The 18,023-nt window shown below is 44.8% G+C and overlaps 1 protein-coding gene across 2 annotated transcripts in view; it reads right to left on the bottom strand.

The window, feature by feature from the left end:
* Positions 1–18,023, bottom strand: part of FREM2 (FRAS1 related extracellular matrix 2) — a 213,431-nt gene that overhangs the window by 36,719 nt on the left and 158,689 nt on the right. The window contains exons 12-14 of one of the 2 annotated variants that reach the window (XM_054015236.1): positions 12,869–12,999; positions 10,178–10,336; positions 7,023–7,326 (exon numbers count right to left, since the gene is read on the bottom strand). In XM_054015236.1, coding sequence (XP_053871211.1) covers positions 7,023–7,326; positions 10,178–10,336; positions 12,869–12,999 — 594 coding nt within the window. Of the gene's footprint in view, positions 1–7,022; positions 7,327–10,177; positions 10,337–12,543; positions 12,634–12,868; positions 13,000–18,023 lie in introns of those variants that run through there. The other variant, XM_054015237.1, reaches the window with a different exon arrangement.

Consider the following 18,023-nt stretch of genomic DNA (forward strand, 5'->3'; position numbering starts at 1 on the left):
GGTTTAAAAAAAATCCTCTTCAGAATGTAGTTTGATTGCATGGTTAATTTTGAAACAAGATTTTACTTTTATTTTTAAACGTTTTCCTCATGTTGTACCTAGATTACATCTCTAGAGCAGAGCAAATTGGAAAACAATAGAAGTAAGTTGTTCATACTCAAATGATTTCTGCAACCATACTGTTGAGGACTTAAATTTAAACAAGCTTACTTAAGACTTACGTAAGATTATATTTATGCATATTGAACGTTTATAAATTAAGAAAATTATAACTCAAATGTCTGCTTGTAAACCTGCAGTTAGTTTTCCTCATCAGGGAGTTTCGCAAGGGAGTTCTCCAAGTGAAGGAGGAGCAAATACAACACCCTTGGAGTAAGTGACTGTCTGTAGTGTGTGTGTGTGTTTGTGTTTGGGGGTTACTCGCTGTGTGCTGAACTTGTGTTTGTCCCTGTTTGTTTGTTTGTTTGTTTGTTTGAAGGACCGTGTGCTGTGGCTGGCAGTTGGAAGCTTTCAGAGTAGCAGCCGTGTTAGTCTGTATCCGCAAAAAGAACAGGAGTACTTGTGGCACCTTAGAGACTAACAGATTTATTAGAGCATAAGCTTTCGTGGACTACAGCCCACTTCTTCGTGAGCTTCAAAGGAAGGTTTGAAAGCTAGAAGCCTCTGTTAATTGGCTGAGCCTTAATGAGTGGGCGGGCCTATCAAGCAGGCCAGGGCTTTATAAAGCAGTGCGCAAGCGACCAGGGAGCTTTGCAAACAGGGGCTGCTAACAGGGAATTTCGCAAGGGAGTTTGGAAGGGGAGTGGGAAGGGGGCAAAGGCCCCTTGCTGTTTTCTTTAAAACTATAAACTAAACTACCGTCAAAACTTCCTGATTTAAACAACACCCTTTCATTAACTAGGAGACCATTCAGGCAGAAGCCCAGCAGCAGAGTGGGGGTTATCCAGTTTATTGCGCTGAGTGCAGCATGTATGATTACCTGCCCTGTGGGCGGGTGGCGTATGTGTGCATTCGGTTCAAGGAGCTCCTGGCCCTCAGAGACCACGTACGGGCTTTGGAGGCCAGGGTGGCGAAACTGGAGGAGCTAAGCGAGGCAGAGAAGTATGCTGATGAGGCTTTCCAGGAAACTGTAGAATTGTCCCACCTCCGGTCAGACAGCCCCTCCACTGTTGAGGAGGATTAAAGGCCCAGGGAAGCAGAGCAGTCAACAGGAACAGAGGGAAACCTTCCCATAGTTGGGACCCTCCTTCCAGATTGTGTTAGGGTATCCTCTCGCACTGAGGTTACCTCTCCGGGGGAGGGAACTCCAGTCACTAGGAAAAGGCAGGTGTTAGTAATGGGAGATTCGATCATTAAAAACATAGATAGCTGGGTTTGTGATGACCAGGAGAACCGTATGGTTACTTGCCTGCCTGGTGCGAAGGTTGCAGATCTCTCGAGGCATCTGGATAGACTTATGTGTAGTGCTGGGGAGGAGCCGGTGGTCGTGGTACATGTAGGTACCAATGACATAGGGAAGGGTAGGAGAGACATTCTGGAGGCCAAATTTAGGCTGCTAGGAAAGAGACTGAAATCCAGGACCTCTATGGTGGCATTCTCAGAAATGCTCCCAGTTCCACACGCAGGGCTAGGTAGGCAGGCAGAGCTTCAGAGTCTCAATACGTGGATGAGATGATGGTGTAGAGAGGAGGGGTTTAGATCATTAGGAATTGGGGAAACTTTTGGGATGGGGGAGCCTATACAGGAAGGATGGCTCCACCAAACCAAAGTGGAACCAGACTGCTGGCACTTAACATTAAAAAGGTTGCAGAGCAGTTTTTAAACAAGGAGATGGCGGAAAGCCGACTGCTGCAGAGGAGCATGTAGATCGGACAGAGACTTCTCTTAGAGGAGAGTCTATTGATAGAGATTCTCTAGGTTCTAGTCAGGAGCAGAGGATGGAAGAGGATAATGTAAGGGCCAGATCTGACGAGAAACATTCACATAAAGAATTGGACACATCAGAAAAGGGTAGACAAATAAACAGTGACAAGTTTTTAAAGTGCTTGTACACAAATGCCAGAAGTCTAAATAATAAGATGGGTAAACTAGAGTGCCTCGTTATAAAGGAGGATATTGATATAATAGGTATCACAGAAACCTGGTGGACTGAGGACAATCAATGGGACACAATCATTCCGGGGTACAAAATATATCAGAAGGACAGAACAGGTCGTGCGGGGTGGGGAGTGGCACTATATGTGAAAGAAAATGTAGAATCAAATGAAGTAAAAATCTTAAGTGAATCCACATGTTCCATAGAATCTCTATAGATAGTAATTTCATGCTCTAATAAGAATATAACATTAGGGATCTATTATCGACAACCTGACCAGGACAGTGATAGTGATGATGAAATGCTAAGGGAAATTAGAGACGCTATCAAAATTAAGAACTCAATAATAATGGGGGATTTCAATTATCCCCATATTGACTGGGAACATGTCACCTCAGGACAAAATGCAGAGACAAAATTTCTTGATACTTTAAATGACTGCTTCTTGGAGCAGCTGGTACGGGAACCCACAAGGGGAGAGGCAACTCTAGATTTAGTCCTGAGTGGAGCACAGGATCTGGTCCAAGAGGTAACTATAACAGGACTGCTTGGAAATAGTGACCATAATATAATAACATTGAACATCCCTGTGGTGGGAAGAACATCTCAACAGCCCAACACTGTGGCATTTAATTTAAAAAAGGGAAACTATGCAAAAATGAGGGGGTTAATTAAACAGAAATTAAAAGGTACAGTGACTAAAGTGAAATCCCTGCAAGCTGCATGGACACTTTTTAAAGACACCATAATAGAGGCCCAACTTAAATGTATACCCCAAATTAAGAAACACAGTAAAAGAACTAAAAAAGAGCCACCGTGGCTTAACAACCATGTAAGAGAACCATGTAAAAAGTGGAAGTCAAAACCTAGCGAGGTAAATAGAAAGGAGCATAAACACTGCCAAATTAAGTGTAAAAATGTAATAAGAAAAGCCAAAGAGGAGTTTGAAGAACGGCTAGCTAAAAACTCAAAAGGTAATAACAAAATGTTTTTTAAGTACATCAGAAGCAGGAAGCCTGCTAAACAACCAGTGGGGCCCCTCGATGATCGAGATAGAAAAGGAGCGCTTAAAGATGATAAAGTCATTGCGGAGAAACTAAACGAATTCTTTGCTTCAGTCTTCACGGCTGAGGATGTTAGGGAGATTCCCAAACCTGAGCCGGCTTTTGTAAGTGACAAATCTGAGGAACTGTCACAGATTGAAGTGTCACTAGAGGAGGTTTTGGAATTAATTGATAAACTTAACATTAACAAGTCACTGGGACCAGATGGCATTCACCCAAGAGTTCTGAAAGAACTCAAATGTGAAATTCTGGAATTATTAACTAGGGTTTGTAACCTGTCCTTTAAATCAGCTTCTGTACCCAACGACTGGAAGATAGCTAATGTAACACCAATATTTAAAAAGGGCTCTAGAAGTGATCCTGGCAATTACAGACCGGTAAGTCTAACGTTGGTACCAGGCAAATTAGTTGAAACAATAGTAAAGAATAAAATTGTCAGACACATAGAAGAACATAAATTGTTGGGCAAAAGTGAACATGGTTTCTGTAAAGGGAAATCGTGTCTTACTATCTATTAGAGTTCTTTGAAGGGGTCAACAAACATGTGGACAAGGGGGATCCAGTGGACATAGTGTACTTAGATTTCCAGAAAGCCTTTGACAAGGTCCCTCACCATAGGCTCTTACGTAAATTAAGTTGTCATGGGATAAAAGTTAAGGTCCTTTCATGGATTGAGAACTGGTTAAAAGACAGGGAACAAAGGGTAGGAATTAATGGTAAATTCTCAGAATGGAGAGGGGTACCTAGTGGTGTTCACCAAGGGTCAGTCCTAGGACCAATCCTATTCAACTTATTCATAAATGATCTGGAGAAAGGGGTAAAAAGTGAGGTGGCAGATGATACTAAACTGCTCAAGATAGTTAAGACCAAAGCAGACTGTGAAGAACTTCAAAAAGATCTCACAAAACTAAGTGATTGTGCAACAAAATGGCAAATGAAATTTAATGTGGATAAATGTAAAGTAATGCACATTGGAAAAAATAACCCCAACTATACATATAATATGATGGGGGCTAATTTAGCTACAACAAATCAGGAAAAAGATCGTGGAGTCATCATGGATAGTTCTCTGAAGATGTCCATGCAGTGTGCAGAGGGAGTCAAAAAAGCAAACAGGATGTTAGGAATCATTAAAAAGGGGGTAGAGAATAAGACGGAGAATATCTTATTGCCCTTAGATAAATCGATGGTACGCCCACATCTTGAATACTGCGTACAGATGTGGTCTCCTCATCTCAAAAAACATATACTGGCACTAGAAAAGGTTCAGAGAAAGGCAACTAAAATGATTAGGGTTTGGAAAGAATCCCATATGAGATTAAAGAGGCTAGGACTTTTCACAGAATGAACGATTTAATATCTTGTCTATTATAAATGGTATATTACACAAAATAAAAAGTTACTGTAGCAGCAAAGAGAGCAGGGGTGACAAAGAATTGTCATAATCTCACATAGGATTTATACAGTGCAACACTTTGGAATTCTGTTTTGATTGTTTGACAACTATCACATTAAACATAAAAAAAAAAACTTTGATTTCTGGGATGACCCTAAATTTTTATTTGACTTTTAAAATAGCAAAGCCTGATTAGTCATGTGGAAGATTATTTAAAGGTGTTCAAAGGGGAGAAATGTGTTTGTACTTTTTATAACTTCTTTATGATGTGTAGAGAAGTTCTAAAAGGTTTTTCTGCATCTCTCCCCATCTCCCCCTGCAGCCCTGCCAATAAAAGTTTATTTAGTGCTTGTTTTTTACCTTAGAAGTTCAGGTTTTATTAATTTTTGAAGGCTCCATGAATGACTAGAGAACAGGCAAGATTATGACATTAAAGATAGGTTTCAGAGTAACAGCCGTGTTAGTCTGTATCCGCAAAAAGAAGAACAGGAGTACTTGTGGCACCTTAGAGACTAACAAATGTATTAGAGCATAAGCTTTCGTGGACTACAGCCCACTTCTTCGGATGCATATAGAATGGAACATATATTGAGGAGATATATATACACACATACAGAGAGCATAAACAGGTGGGAGTTGTCTTACCAACTCTGAGAGGCCAATTCATTAAGAGAAAAAAAACTTTTGAAGTGATAATCAAGCTAGCCCAGTACAGACAGTTTGATAATAAGTGTGAGAATACTTACAAGGGGAGATAGAGTCAATGTTTGTAATGGCTCTCAGGAACAGTATCCCTGATAATGTCACAGCTAACCTGGTGGCTGAACTTTGTGATTTTGTCCTCACCCACAACTATTTCACATTTGGGGACAATATATACCTTCAAGTCAGCGGCACTGCTATGGGTACCCGCATGGCCCCACAATATGCCAACATTTTTATGGCTGACTTAGAACAACGCTTCCTTAGCTCTCGTCCCCTAACGCCCCTACTCTACTTGCACTACATTGATGACATCTTCATCATCTGGACCCATGGAAAAGAAGCCCTTGAGGAATTTCACCATGATTTCAATAATTTCCATCCCACCATCAACCTCAGCCTAGATCAATCCACACAAGCGGTCCATTTCCTGGACACTACTGTGCTAATAAGCGATGGTGACATCAATACCACCCTATACCGGAAACCTACTGACCGCTACACTTACCTACATGCCTCCAGCTTCCATCCAGGACACACCACACGATCCATTGTCTACAGCCAAGCTCTAAGATATAACCGCATTTGCTCCAATCCCTCGGATAGAGACAAGCACCTACAAGATCTCTATCAAGCATTCTTAAAACTACAATACCCACCTGCTGAAGTGAAAAAACAGATTGACAGAGCCAGACGAGTACCCAGAAGTCACCTCCTATAAGACAGGCCCAACAAAGAAAATAACAGAACACCACTAGCTGTCACCTTCAGCCCCCAACTAAAACCTCTCCAGCGCATCATCAGAGATCTACAACCTATCTTGAAAGATGATCCTTTACTCTCACAGATCTTGGGAGACAGACCTGTCCTCGCTTACAGACAACCCCCCAACCTAAAGCAAATACTCACCAGCAACCACACATCACTGAACAAAACCACTAACCCAGGAACCTATCCTTGTAACAAACCCCGATGCCAACTCTGTCCACATATCTATTCAAGTGACATCATCATAGGACCTAATCACATCAGCCATACCATCAGGGGCTCGTTCACCTGCACATCTACCAATGTGATATATGCCATCATGTGCCAGCAATGCCCCTCTGCCATGTACATTGGCCAAACCGGACAGTCTCTACGCAAAAGAATTAATGGACACAAATCTGACATCAGGAATCAAAATACTCAAAAACCAGTGGGAGAACACTTTAACCTGTCTGGTCATTCAGTGACAGACCTGCGGGTGGCTATATTACAACAGAAAAACTTCAAAAACAGACTCCAAAGAGAGACTGCTGAGCTAGAATTGATATGCAAACTAGACACAATCAACTCCGGTTTGAATAAGGACTGGGAATGGCTGAGCCATTACAAACATTGACTATCTCCCCTTGTAAGTATTCTCACACTTATTATCAAACTGTCTGTACTGGGCTAGCTTGATTATCACTTCAAAAGTTTTTTTTCTCTTAATTAATTGGCCTCTCAGAGTTGGTAAGACAACTCCCACCTGTTTATGCTCTCTGTATGTGTGTATATATATCTCCTCAATATATGTTCCATTCTATATGCATCCGAAGAAGTGGGCTGTAGTCCACGAAAGCTTATGCTCTAATAAATTTGTTAGTCTCTAAGGTGCCACAAGTACTCCTGTTCTTCTTTTGACATTAAAGGTGACATGTAAGTGAAAGCTGATAAAGTAAGAGAGAAAGTCATTTTTTGTGTGGTATGCAAGTTTTGCTATAGTTAACGGATACATTACCCTCCTCGGTGCTTATTGTTACGATAGGACTCATGAGCTCTAGGCCTTCATTCCCATCTGAATTTACAGCACGAGCTGCACACTGGACCCGAGAGCCAGCTTGAAAGTAAATGGAGTCCAGTGTGATTATCTTGGAGGAAGTGAAGAATGTATCAAAGTCAACCTCTCTCATGGGACTGGTCACACCGTCAGGGCCAGTAGGGGCACTAACCAGCCATCGGTATCGAGTCAGCGTGTTATTGATATTCTCACTGGCGCATATTGAACCTGTCTTGTCATAGTCTGTATATTTAGGATTGCAAGCCTGTGGAAAGAGTCAGACAAGTTATAACGATCTTATTTATTTGACGATAAAGAAAGCAATCCAAGTAGCGAGAAAATGATTGGGAAATTCAGATAAGGCTTGGCTTTAGCCATTGTTACTCCTGAGGAAATTCTGCGCCACTGTGCATGCACAGTATTCACGTCCCTCGCACATTTCTTTGCTTCCCCGCAGAAAAATGACATTCTGATTGGGAAGCAAAGGAAAGCCACAACAGCGGTCATGTGACCCTCCCCAGCAGTATATTTTGGGAAGCCGGCAGAGAGGTAAATCACTGTGGGGTAGGGGGCAGGACTGGGGAAGACATGGCTGGTGGCTCCTACCCTGTGCTGGGCTCAGCTGCTAGTCCCGGCTGGGCTGGGCAGGACGGGACTTCCTCTTCCCCGGCACGGCATCCAGGGCTGTGACAGACCCACCCCCAGATTTCTCCCCAGGCTGCAGAAAGCTCTTCAAACTCTCCCCCTGCTTCCTGCACCCATTGCTCCTCAGCTGCAGGGGGAAGGCTCCCTGTACAGGGAGCTGCTCCCCCAACCACCCAACCCCCATGCATCCAGGCCCCCTCGTACCTAGACTCTCCTGCTAAGCCTCACTGCCCCCGCACACAGAACCCCCCTGACGAGCCCCACTGCCCCTGCACCTGGACCACCCCAATAAGCCACCCACACCTGGATCTCCACCGAGCCTCAACCAGCTGCACCTGGATCCGCACCCCACTGAGCCCCACTCCCCAGCATTTGGAATCCCCTGCAGAGTCCCATTACTGTTGCACCCAGAACCTCCCAACAAGCCCCTGTGCATCCAGATCCCCCCACACCCAGATCCCCCACTGAGCCACCCACACCCAGATTGCCCCACACAGAACCCTCTCAACCCACACCTGGATCCCCCCACACTAAGCCCCTCCACACTTGGATACTGCCGGGCTGAGACTGCCTGCCCACCCCAGTGCACCTGGCATGGGGGGGCAGGGTCCTGGAGTGTGTCTGGGGCAGGCCAGGTCCTTGCTCTGTGTCAGGGTTGGGAGCAGCCTCACTGCTGAGTCCATGTCCCAGGGGAGAGGGGGAGCTGCACAGTGATCTCCCACCTTTGTGCAGCCAGTGGCCTGTGCTCCCCAATGCCATGCTGGAGCCTCCACATTTATTTGACAAATAAAATTAGCAGATTTTTGCAGAATTTTAAAATATTGTGTGCAGAATTTTTAATTTTTTGGCACAGAACGCCCTCAGGAATACACTGTGAAACAAAAGCACCAAATAAACCTTATACCAAAAGTGCAAGTTATGGATGGAGAGCTAACCTGTGCTTTAATCACTCAACAGTCAGGAAACACGACAAAGAAAAATTTCAGTGCAGGGCAAATTTGAAATTTTTTTTTTTAAGAATACCCTTTTAGCAACTTATTCTGCTTTATGCTTATAAAGTTATAATTGTGCTTATAAGATTCCAGTTTTGATCTGAAATACTGCATATAGGTCAAATTCAGACCTGGGTTATGCAGTCAGTGCATTTAGTGGAGTTGCACCCCATATGTGAAGTCTGATTTGGCCCTTTGATTCAAGTCTCCCAATGTTCCAATGGCATTGTGCACAGATGTGTAACAAAGTTGCATGCAAGTTTTTACTGTGATTTAGGAAAACCTTGTCTCGTTCAATGCATAACCTGTGAAGGTGCACGTTGAAAAACTGTAAGACTCTAAAGGGAAGTGCAGATGGATAGAATCCTGACTCAATGCATATAAGTTTTAATGTCCACATTCGGTTTACAAAAATTCAGACTCAGTGTACCAAGGATTATGGAGGACCCTGACCTAATTCACTGCACAGACTGGACAGTGCAATAAATTGACTTTGATGGTGTAGGATCAGAGACTGAAGGAAACAAGGGCCCTGAGGAAAAAATAGTGTGTAATCACATAATTAAAGTCATTGGACAAGGCCCTTGAGTCTGGCCAAGCTATGGTTGGCACAAGAAACAGGGGTAGGTGGGTGAAAGACGGCTTTCTGTCCCTGTTCGTCCCCCTAAAAGTTGATTTGGCCTCCACCTAAGTTAGAGCAGCTTCTATACTACAGCTTATACTTGCTTGTAACTTACAACAGCGGGGATTGCTGAAGTGCAGTACTTTCTCTGTCCACATTCCTTCCTGTCCCCCTAACACTCCCTCTATTGGAGAGGTGTCTGAGGGGTGATGTAGATTTGGCTACACTGGCTCTATGCCATGTCCTATTAAATCCCCAGCTGCCCTGTTAAGGCAGATTTTGTGGTAGACAAGGGCTGGATCATGAGCTGAGATTCCAGCCTTGAATTTTAACATATGCACAGAAGACTCAAGTTTCTATGTGAAACATTAATTTTTGGCAATTTCCTGACTTGGAAGTATAGCTTTTTAAAAAACTTATCTTTTTGCTATAAGTATGGTAGCAAACTCTTGCTTGGATTCAGCTAATGGAGGAGGAAACTCCTTTAAAGTCAGATCCAAAATAGTATTTAAACGTAGTTTCTATTTTTAATATGTAAATTCCTGTATTTCACATTTGTTTCCTTTTTCAAAGATTATAAGTTTTCATATTATTTACCCAACCATCTCGTATGAAGAAAATATAGTACCACAAATAGTATTGGCAGTGAACAACTTTTCATGATGCAATATACATACCGTAATAAAAATGTTTTCTGGAGACATTTATTATCTACCATTAGTGGCAAAAGTGTTTGGAAAAGGTGTTCTATTTTATAATAATCCTTCACCACTTCCCTTAGGCAGTATACATTTCCATTGTCTCTTTGAAATCAGCCACCTACTAGCTTTGTTCCCACTTCTCATCTTGATACTCACAGTGATACAGACAACAGGGTAGCCAGCAACTGGACCAGTTCTGTCTTTGGCTCTAGAAGTATCATCGTATATCAAAAGAGAAGCAACCTGAGGGACTGAAGGAAAGGTGACATCCGCCATGCTGTTCATTTCTTCAATGTACACAATGGCCTTGGCTGTCTGGCAATTAATATACAGAAACACAAGTTTTAGTGCAAATTTACAAAACCAAGGCAACTCAATCTGAAGGTTGATCAGGAAATATTTTCTAGCAGCAGCAGCATTTGTTAGCCTGCAGAATAGTGTCCCAAGAGAAATGACAGAAGCGCCATGGGTTGAGTTATTTAAAGCGGGACTGGAAGCACTGGAAAATATAGCGTAGGGTGAGAAACAGAATGGCAACAAAATATTTGTATTTCTCAGAAGGATGAAGGCATGAGGTCTTCCACTTCCTTCCTCACTGTGTCCTTGAGCCACATAGGCATAATGTCATAACTTATCTCTATTGAATGCTGCACCTTCACATGCCTGGTGGATCTGTGGTGTCCGTAACTGCTAATAACAGCTATATCTTTGCTGCCTGATGATAGGGAGCCAGGCGATAGTTCTTATTTACAACATTATGCAGGTGTGACACAGAGGCCCATTAGGGATTCTCTACTCTGTCAGCAGCTCTTGTCAGGCCAGGCGTACTCCATACAGCTAACACACTGTCGTCATGATATAGATCCAAATAGTGGGATGTAACATATCATTTAAAAACTAATAACGGACTTATTAATATTCCTGTGCTGTGTATGTGCAGGGTGTGCACAAAGGGATATGGATAAATGCTAGAATTATGTTCTTAAAATGTGTTTGGCAAGCAATGCACAAGCACAGTCTGCCCTACACAAAGGAATGTGGATTTGCTGGTCATCAGGCAAAGACAATGAAGGCACATTTACATAAATGGTAAACAAAGCCATCAATCTAGCGAGTGGGGGAGCTAGCCTCTTGCGAAGAGCTAAACCTCAAATGATAAGTAATTGATTCAACTGATTGTATACAATATTGCTGTATTATACAAGTGTATCAAGTATGAATGTTAACAACACATTGGCGATTAATATCACCTGAAATGTATGTATTAACACTATATGAGCAATTATGAATACTCATTGATATTACACTTAAAGTCTATGACCTAACAAAGGGAGAAACAGGTTTTCTCCCAGATAGAAGGAAAGGCAGCTATCTACCTGTCTCCAACGAAATTAAGCAAGAAGTGACCAAAAACAATGGAAGCCCACATTTACGGGAGGTCCACAAAAAAGTGAAGAATGGTTCATGAGGTCATCCTGAGTCTGGGGACAAAACAGTGAGTTTGGGAAGATATAAGGAGACAGAAGAAGCTATCTGGGCATCCATCACTGGACAGACACAAGGGGCCAGACCTCTTGTAAGATGAGAAAGATGAGTCTTTACAACCCAGGGGGTTGAAGTCTTTGGGAACTGAATATAGGTGAGAAACCTACTTCAGCAAAAATCTTTTGCCTGAGAAGACAAAGGAACCAAGCTGTCTTGACTTTGTGGGAGATGACCAAGGAGGCAGTCAGTCATCTTGCTGGAAGGAGGTGTGGTAAGAATCTACACAAAACTAGTTCAAGAAAGTCTTGGTCACTAGAAACCATTTCCAACTTTATCCCTTATACTTGAGCTCACTTAAAACCTCTCTCTTTTTGATTAAATAAACTTGTTTTACTTTCATTTTTGATACACTTTTTATACCCAGTGCTGTGTTTGACTTGAAAGGATTATTAACTCCAGTTAAAGCAACAAACTGTCTCTTTAAAGGAGTAACGGCCCTTATTACTCCTCTGAATATTCCAGGAGAGAGCTGGACATTTCAGGGCAGACAGTTTTGGGAAAATTCAGGGCTGGGGGTTTGTGGGGTCACTTGACTAGTAGCAATCAAGACTGATAGAGACTGGAGTGTGACTTTATTGTAACAAACATGCTGTTGGCGCCTGAGTTGCTGAAACAGGGTGGTTCTACACACAGATACTCAGTGCATGCTTGTACGCTGACTGATAGCATCCAGCCAGGGAGCTACAGCAGCAGAGCATTTTAAGACAATCAGGGCTAGAGGACAGGCACAACCTCTCACTGGTCTGGGCTGAACCCCACAATGTGACAACTGATTAAGAGATTAAATAGTATTAAGGATGTTGCACTTCTAAATCATAAATATAGAGAATCAGAGAAGGAAAGTATGAGTGTTAAATGCAGACAGACTGTATTAATAAGTAACACTGTGCTACTATTTCAGTTCAAGCAATAAGTATAGCAATAACAGAACTATTATAGCAGAAGTTACATTTAATACATGTGTAGGCAGTCTGCCCAGGGTACTTCCACAGCTTCCAGCACAGGTGTCAGAAAGATCCTGTCACGCAGTGTTTCCAAGACGATGACAGCAGTTACTGAGAACTATCCTGATAAAGAGAATTAATTTGCAGGGAGATATTACAGATATTTATTTCATATATGCTCTTAGGAACATATATGTTCTCTGTGGCCCTTTGGGCTCTTCAGCCACGGAGGTGAGTTATTTTGGATGGAAATTTTAGGCTCTTCATTATAACCCAGCTGAAGAACAAGGCTACTAGAATAATAGCTATAAGAGGTCTGTCTGTCTGCCAGACTGTGCTGTTGAATGGTTTGTATTACCTGTATCTCTGCCACCATGTTCTCATCAGGCTTCAGGTGAACAGTGAAGGCCTCTCTCATCTCCCTAACGCCATCAAAAAGAACCTCAATCTCCACAATGTGCTGTGTTTCACCCTCCTTAAACTCAATTTCTAAAAAACACAATAAGACATTAAAAAAAATAAATCTGCTGTTCATAATCATCAGGTTGCTGATCTTAGGGTTACCATTCGTCCGGATTTACCCGGACATGTCCTCCTTTTTGTTCTAAAAATAGCGTCCGGGGGGAATTTGTAAAACACTCAAAATGTCCGGGATTCCCCCCCTCCCCCGGCAGAGCAGAGCGAGCAGCTGGGAGGGCTGCAGGAAAGTCCCGGGCTGGACTCTGGAGCAGCTGTAGAGGAGCCGGATCCGCCCTGCATTCTGAGCCGGCAGCTCTCCCCTGCAGCCCGGTCCAGCAGCACTGTGCAGGGGCAGGCGGGTTTTGTTGTGCTGGGGAGCGCAGCCATGTGTCCGGCTCGGCTTGCACAGAGCCCAACACCCTGTTCTGAGCAGCAGGGTAAGGGGGCCAGGGAGGTTCTGGAGGGGGCAGTCAAGAAACGGGGTGGGGGGCTTTTTGGGGGGAGTGGAGAAAGTTTTGGGCAGTCAGGGTACAGGTAGGGGGTAGGGTCCTGGGGGGCAGTTGGGGGGGGTCTTAGGAGGGGGCAGTTAGGGTACAAGGAACAGGGAGGCTTAGGTAGGGGGTGGGGTTCTGGAGGGCAGTTAGGAGCAGGGGTCCCAGGAGGGGGCAGTCAGGGGACAAGGAGCGGGGGGGTGGGGAGCTGGGAGTTCTGGGGGGGAGGGCTGTCAGGGGGCAGGAGTGGGGAGAGGGATCGGAGCAGTCAGGGGACAGGGAGCAGAGGGGTTTAGATGGGTTGGGAGTTCTCGGGGGGGCTGTCAGGGGGCAGGAGTGTGGAGAGGGATCGGAGCAGTCAGGGGACAGGGAGCAGAGGGGTTTAGATGGGTTGGGAGTTCTGGGGGGGGGCTGTCAGGGGGTGGGGAGTGGTTGGATGGGGCGTGGGAGTCCCAGGGGTCTGTCTGGGGGTGGGGGTGTGGATAAGGGTTGGGGCAGTCAGGGGACAAGAGGCAGGGAGGCTTAGATAGGGAGTGGAGTCCTGGGGGGCAGTTAGGGGCAGGGGTCCCAGGAGGGGGCAGTCAGGGGACAAGGAACGGGGGGAGGGTTGGGAGTTCTGGGGGGGCGGGAAGTGGGAGAGGCAGGGGCGGGGCTAGGGCGGGGCTCCTCCCGTCCTCTTTTTTGCTTGCTGAAATATGGTAACCCTACTGATCTATTCTATTCTGGCATGACACAGAGAGCTACAAAAGTTAATACTTGTCTTGCAAATTACACATGTTCACGTGACTTGAACAAACTAGTTTACATTATCCAAACACAATAAATACATAATTAATTAATTAATTAAATGTGTACTGACTGGGCCATCTCATTTCCTGTGGGAGTAAACATACTGTGTAAGGACCAAGAAAATACTGAGTTTTGGCTTGTGGAGTTCCCCTGGGATAATCCAGTCAGGGATGCAAGGTTTGCCCCTACAGCTTAATGGGCTGGACTCTCTAAATCCACAGATGTGAAATCCATGAGGAAATTGTCTGGATCACAGAACACTTGCAAAGGGCTGGGGATTTGTGGCAGAGGCACAGTGTTCTGTCCCTGTGTCTTCTGTGGTAGCATGTTTCCCTCAGAAATCAAACCACTCTGTTGGTTTACAGCACAGAGGTGGAAGCAAGCGCAGGGTAAGGCTTACAGGGTCAGTGTCAGCTGATACTACAAGTTCCTGTGGATCAGAGGATGGATGAGTGAAACTCTTATGTGAAAGAAACACATCCCACTCAGCAACTGGAATGGGACATTTCTTATTTGACAGTCTTCTTTCTGTTAGAAGCTTCTTTCCTCATTCATCACTGGGTAATGGGTAACTGCCTCCCACCTGTGGAAATCTGAGGGGGTCCAGTGTTCTTGCTGGAGGCTCCAGGATCAAATCCTGCCCTCAGATCACCAGAAGAGTTCTTCCAAAGTGACAGAACTATTCCAACACCCGATTATGAGCATTTGGTCATTTCCCAGACTACTAGGGTAGGTGGAATGAGGAGAGAAACTGCTAGCAGAAAGGGAATTTTCAGCTAAGAAATTTCTCATCGTGCTGCACAGCTTCTTTCCTCACTCCTCTTTTCATGGGAAGTGACAAGCAGTGAATCACAGAAAGAAAAAAGCAAAGGATAAATAGAGTTTTTAAACTGTTATTAGAGTAGGATAATAGGTGCAAATAGAAGTCTCACCCCATAATATAGAGTAAGAACTTTGTATATTACAGAATTATTTGGAACCAACCCAGCAACATCTTCCTGCCAATAGACATCTCTGCAGAGGAATGGAAACCTACTTTATAAATCTTCCTCAGATGAGGCTCATATCCTTTCCCCCATGATGATCCTAGGGAGCTTGCAGAGAGAGCCTTGACTCTGTCTCAACAAGTAATTTCTCAGTTGCTTAGTATGGCAACTTGTGCAGTAGTTTAACATCTTGCCTGCAGCAACTTTGAGGCCCTAAGACCTTGGCATTTTGGACAGAATGAGATGAACAGGGTACAAGTGAGTGGCATGTGTACTCCATATGCTTGAAATATCCATTTAGAAATCCATTTATGCCACCACCTTCCACCGGAGTACTAAGGGCTGAAACAAATGATGGGAGAACAAATTTTCAGGAATTGTGGAAAGAAGAACTTACCTAAACCAGAAAGTTTTCTGGAGCTATAAGAATAAGCTATTCCTCGTTGCAACAGCTACTCCTGGGAGAATTCTGCACCACTGCATGTCCTCCCGCAGATTTCTTTGCTTCCCTGCAGAAAGTAACGGGGGAGCAAAGGGAAGCTACACGAGGTGGGGGCCTGGGGATGTGCATGGATGTAGTTTGGGGGGGCACTGCCCCCCCAAACAGAAGTGAGGCATGGGGGGGCACACAGGGTCATCTGCCACTGCCCCTCCACATTTCTGCAAACACAGAGCTGCCCAACTGAAAGAGTCGGCTCCGCTGACTTTGCAGCTGGATTCGGACTCCTGGGTTCTAGTGCCTGTTGTGCTTCCCTTCTGTGTGCTGAGAGCCATTCTGTTTTCTGTACAACAGTGAGTACCCGTGGTGGGGCAGGGCAAGGGAGATATGGTGGGGCTGAGAAAAAGAGGCAGCGGTGAAGGAAGGGGATGGGATTGGGGAAGGGATGGGAAGAGAAGTGCATCCAGATCCCCCACTGAGCCGCCTGCACCCAGACTGCCCCACACAGAAACCTCTCACCCCACATCTGGATCCCTCCACACTAAGCCTCTTTACACTTGGATCCTGCTGGGCTGAGCCTGCCTGCCTACACCTGGTGTGCCTAATGCAGAGCGACAGGGCCCCAGTGTTTCTGGGGAAGACCTGGCCCTTGCACTGCGTCAGGGTTGGGTGCAGCCTCACTGCTGTGTCTCTGTCCTAAGTGGATGGAGGGCTGCACGGTGATCTCCCACCTCCATGCAGCTAGTGGCTGGTGCTCCCCACTGCCATGCTAGAGCCTCCACATTTATTTATTGACAAATAAAAATTGCAGAATTTTGCAGAATTTTAAAATACTGTACAAAGAATTTTTAGTTTTTTGGAGCAGAATTTTAAGGGTTTTTTTTTGGCAAGAATTCCCTCAGGCGTAAACAGCAGTGCGGTTCTTGTATGGATAAAGGAACTAATTCCAAACCCTGTCTTTCTGAGGCAATGGTGACTAGAAAGGCCAGCCACAGGTTTAATCTGTCACTCTAAGGCTAGGTCTACACTACCCGCCTGAATCGGCGGGTAGAAATCGACCTCTCGGGGATCGATTTATGGGACGCGACAATCGATCCCCAAATCGGCGCTCTTACTCCACCAGCGGAGGTGGGAGTAAGCGCCGCCGACAGAAAGCCGCAGAAGTCGATTTTGCCGCCGTCCTCACAGCGGGGTAAGTCGGCTGCGATACATCGAATTCAGCTACGCTATTCACGTAGCTGAATTTGCATATCTTAAATCGACTCCCCCCTGTAGTGTAGATGTACCCTAAGTAATCTTGACACCTGATGATCATGAGATGAGGAAAGAAATATCTCTGCCTAAAGACTACCACTAGGGTTGTTATGCCCTTTTCTGTGGTGTTTGGTTGTAGGATTCCAATCAGCCATCCTAGAGTAGCTGAGATCACCAGAACTGTGGTGGTTGCTACTATTATTTATATTCTGGTAGCACTGGGAGACCAAGATCCCATTGTGTTGGGCACTATACAGACAAGAGGCAGTTTGTTTGCACAAAGAGTTTTCAGTTTCCCCTTGTGCCAGAAATTTAAGTTTGACCAGATCAGCAACTGAAATTTCCGGGTTGAGTTCTGCCCGCATACCAAAAAGTACTGATGAGGCCAACTGAAAAACTCTGTCAAACCACACTTCTCTTCCGTAAACTGGCTGTTACTGTAGGTCATCAGGTCTGGATGAAGGAGTCCCTGCTTTAAGTGGTCTGGTGTTTTCTGCAGGTGCAATGGAGGTTCCTTGGTTGTCTATTAAGTCTGAAGTGCCTTCTGGGTCACTGGAGGAGTAGGAGAAGGATTTCAGCTCTCTCTTCCCCTTCCCAGGACACTATTTCCACTGCTGAGGAGAAGTTGTGACCTCAGGTTACTCCCTAGTTTTGGAGGGATATAGACACTCCTGCTTCAGTAATAAGCCAGCCTCTAATTGGAGGTAGGAGGAGACTTCCCCTGTGAGCACCATGACTGCTCTCTACATAGTTTCTTCCACCTTCTTTTGAACTAACTGGTACTGTCATAGACACGACAATGGACCCACTGGTCGATGGACCCACTGGTCCAAACCCACGTGGCCATGTCTCTGTTTTTGTTCAGATACGTCACAGATAGAGTTGTGGAAGTGAACAATACAAGTTGCTGCTTTACAAAGGGGGCACTTGATTTTGCCTTTTTCAAACTCAAACTCTCTGAAGTTTGCAAGACTTTCCCCTGAGATGGCTGTGAGGGGGTTCCCCTCGCTGTGGGAATCCTCACGCTCCTGGTTGAGCTTCTCATTTTGGAATCATGGCTTCAGGAGGGGGTTGAGGCCTTACATGCCTGCCTGA

The sequence above is a fragment of the Malaclemys terrapin genome, chromosome 1 (assembly GCF_027887155.1).
Source record: "Malaclemys terrapin pileata isolate rMalTer1 chromosome 1, rMalTer1.hap1, whole genome shotgun sequence".
Taxonomy (NCBI): Eukaryota; Metazoa; Chordata; order Testudines; family Emydidae; genus Malaclemys; species Malaclemys terrapin.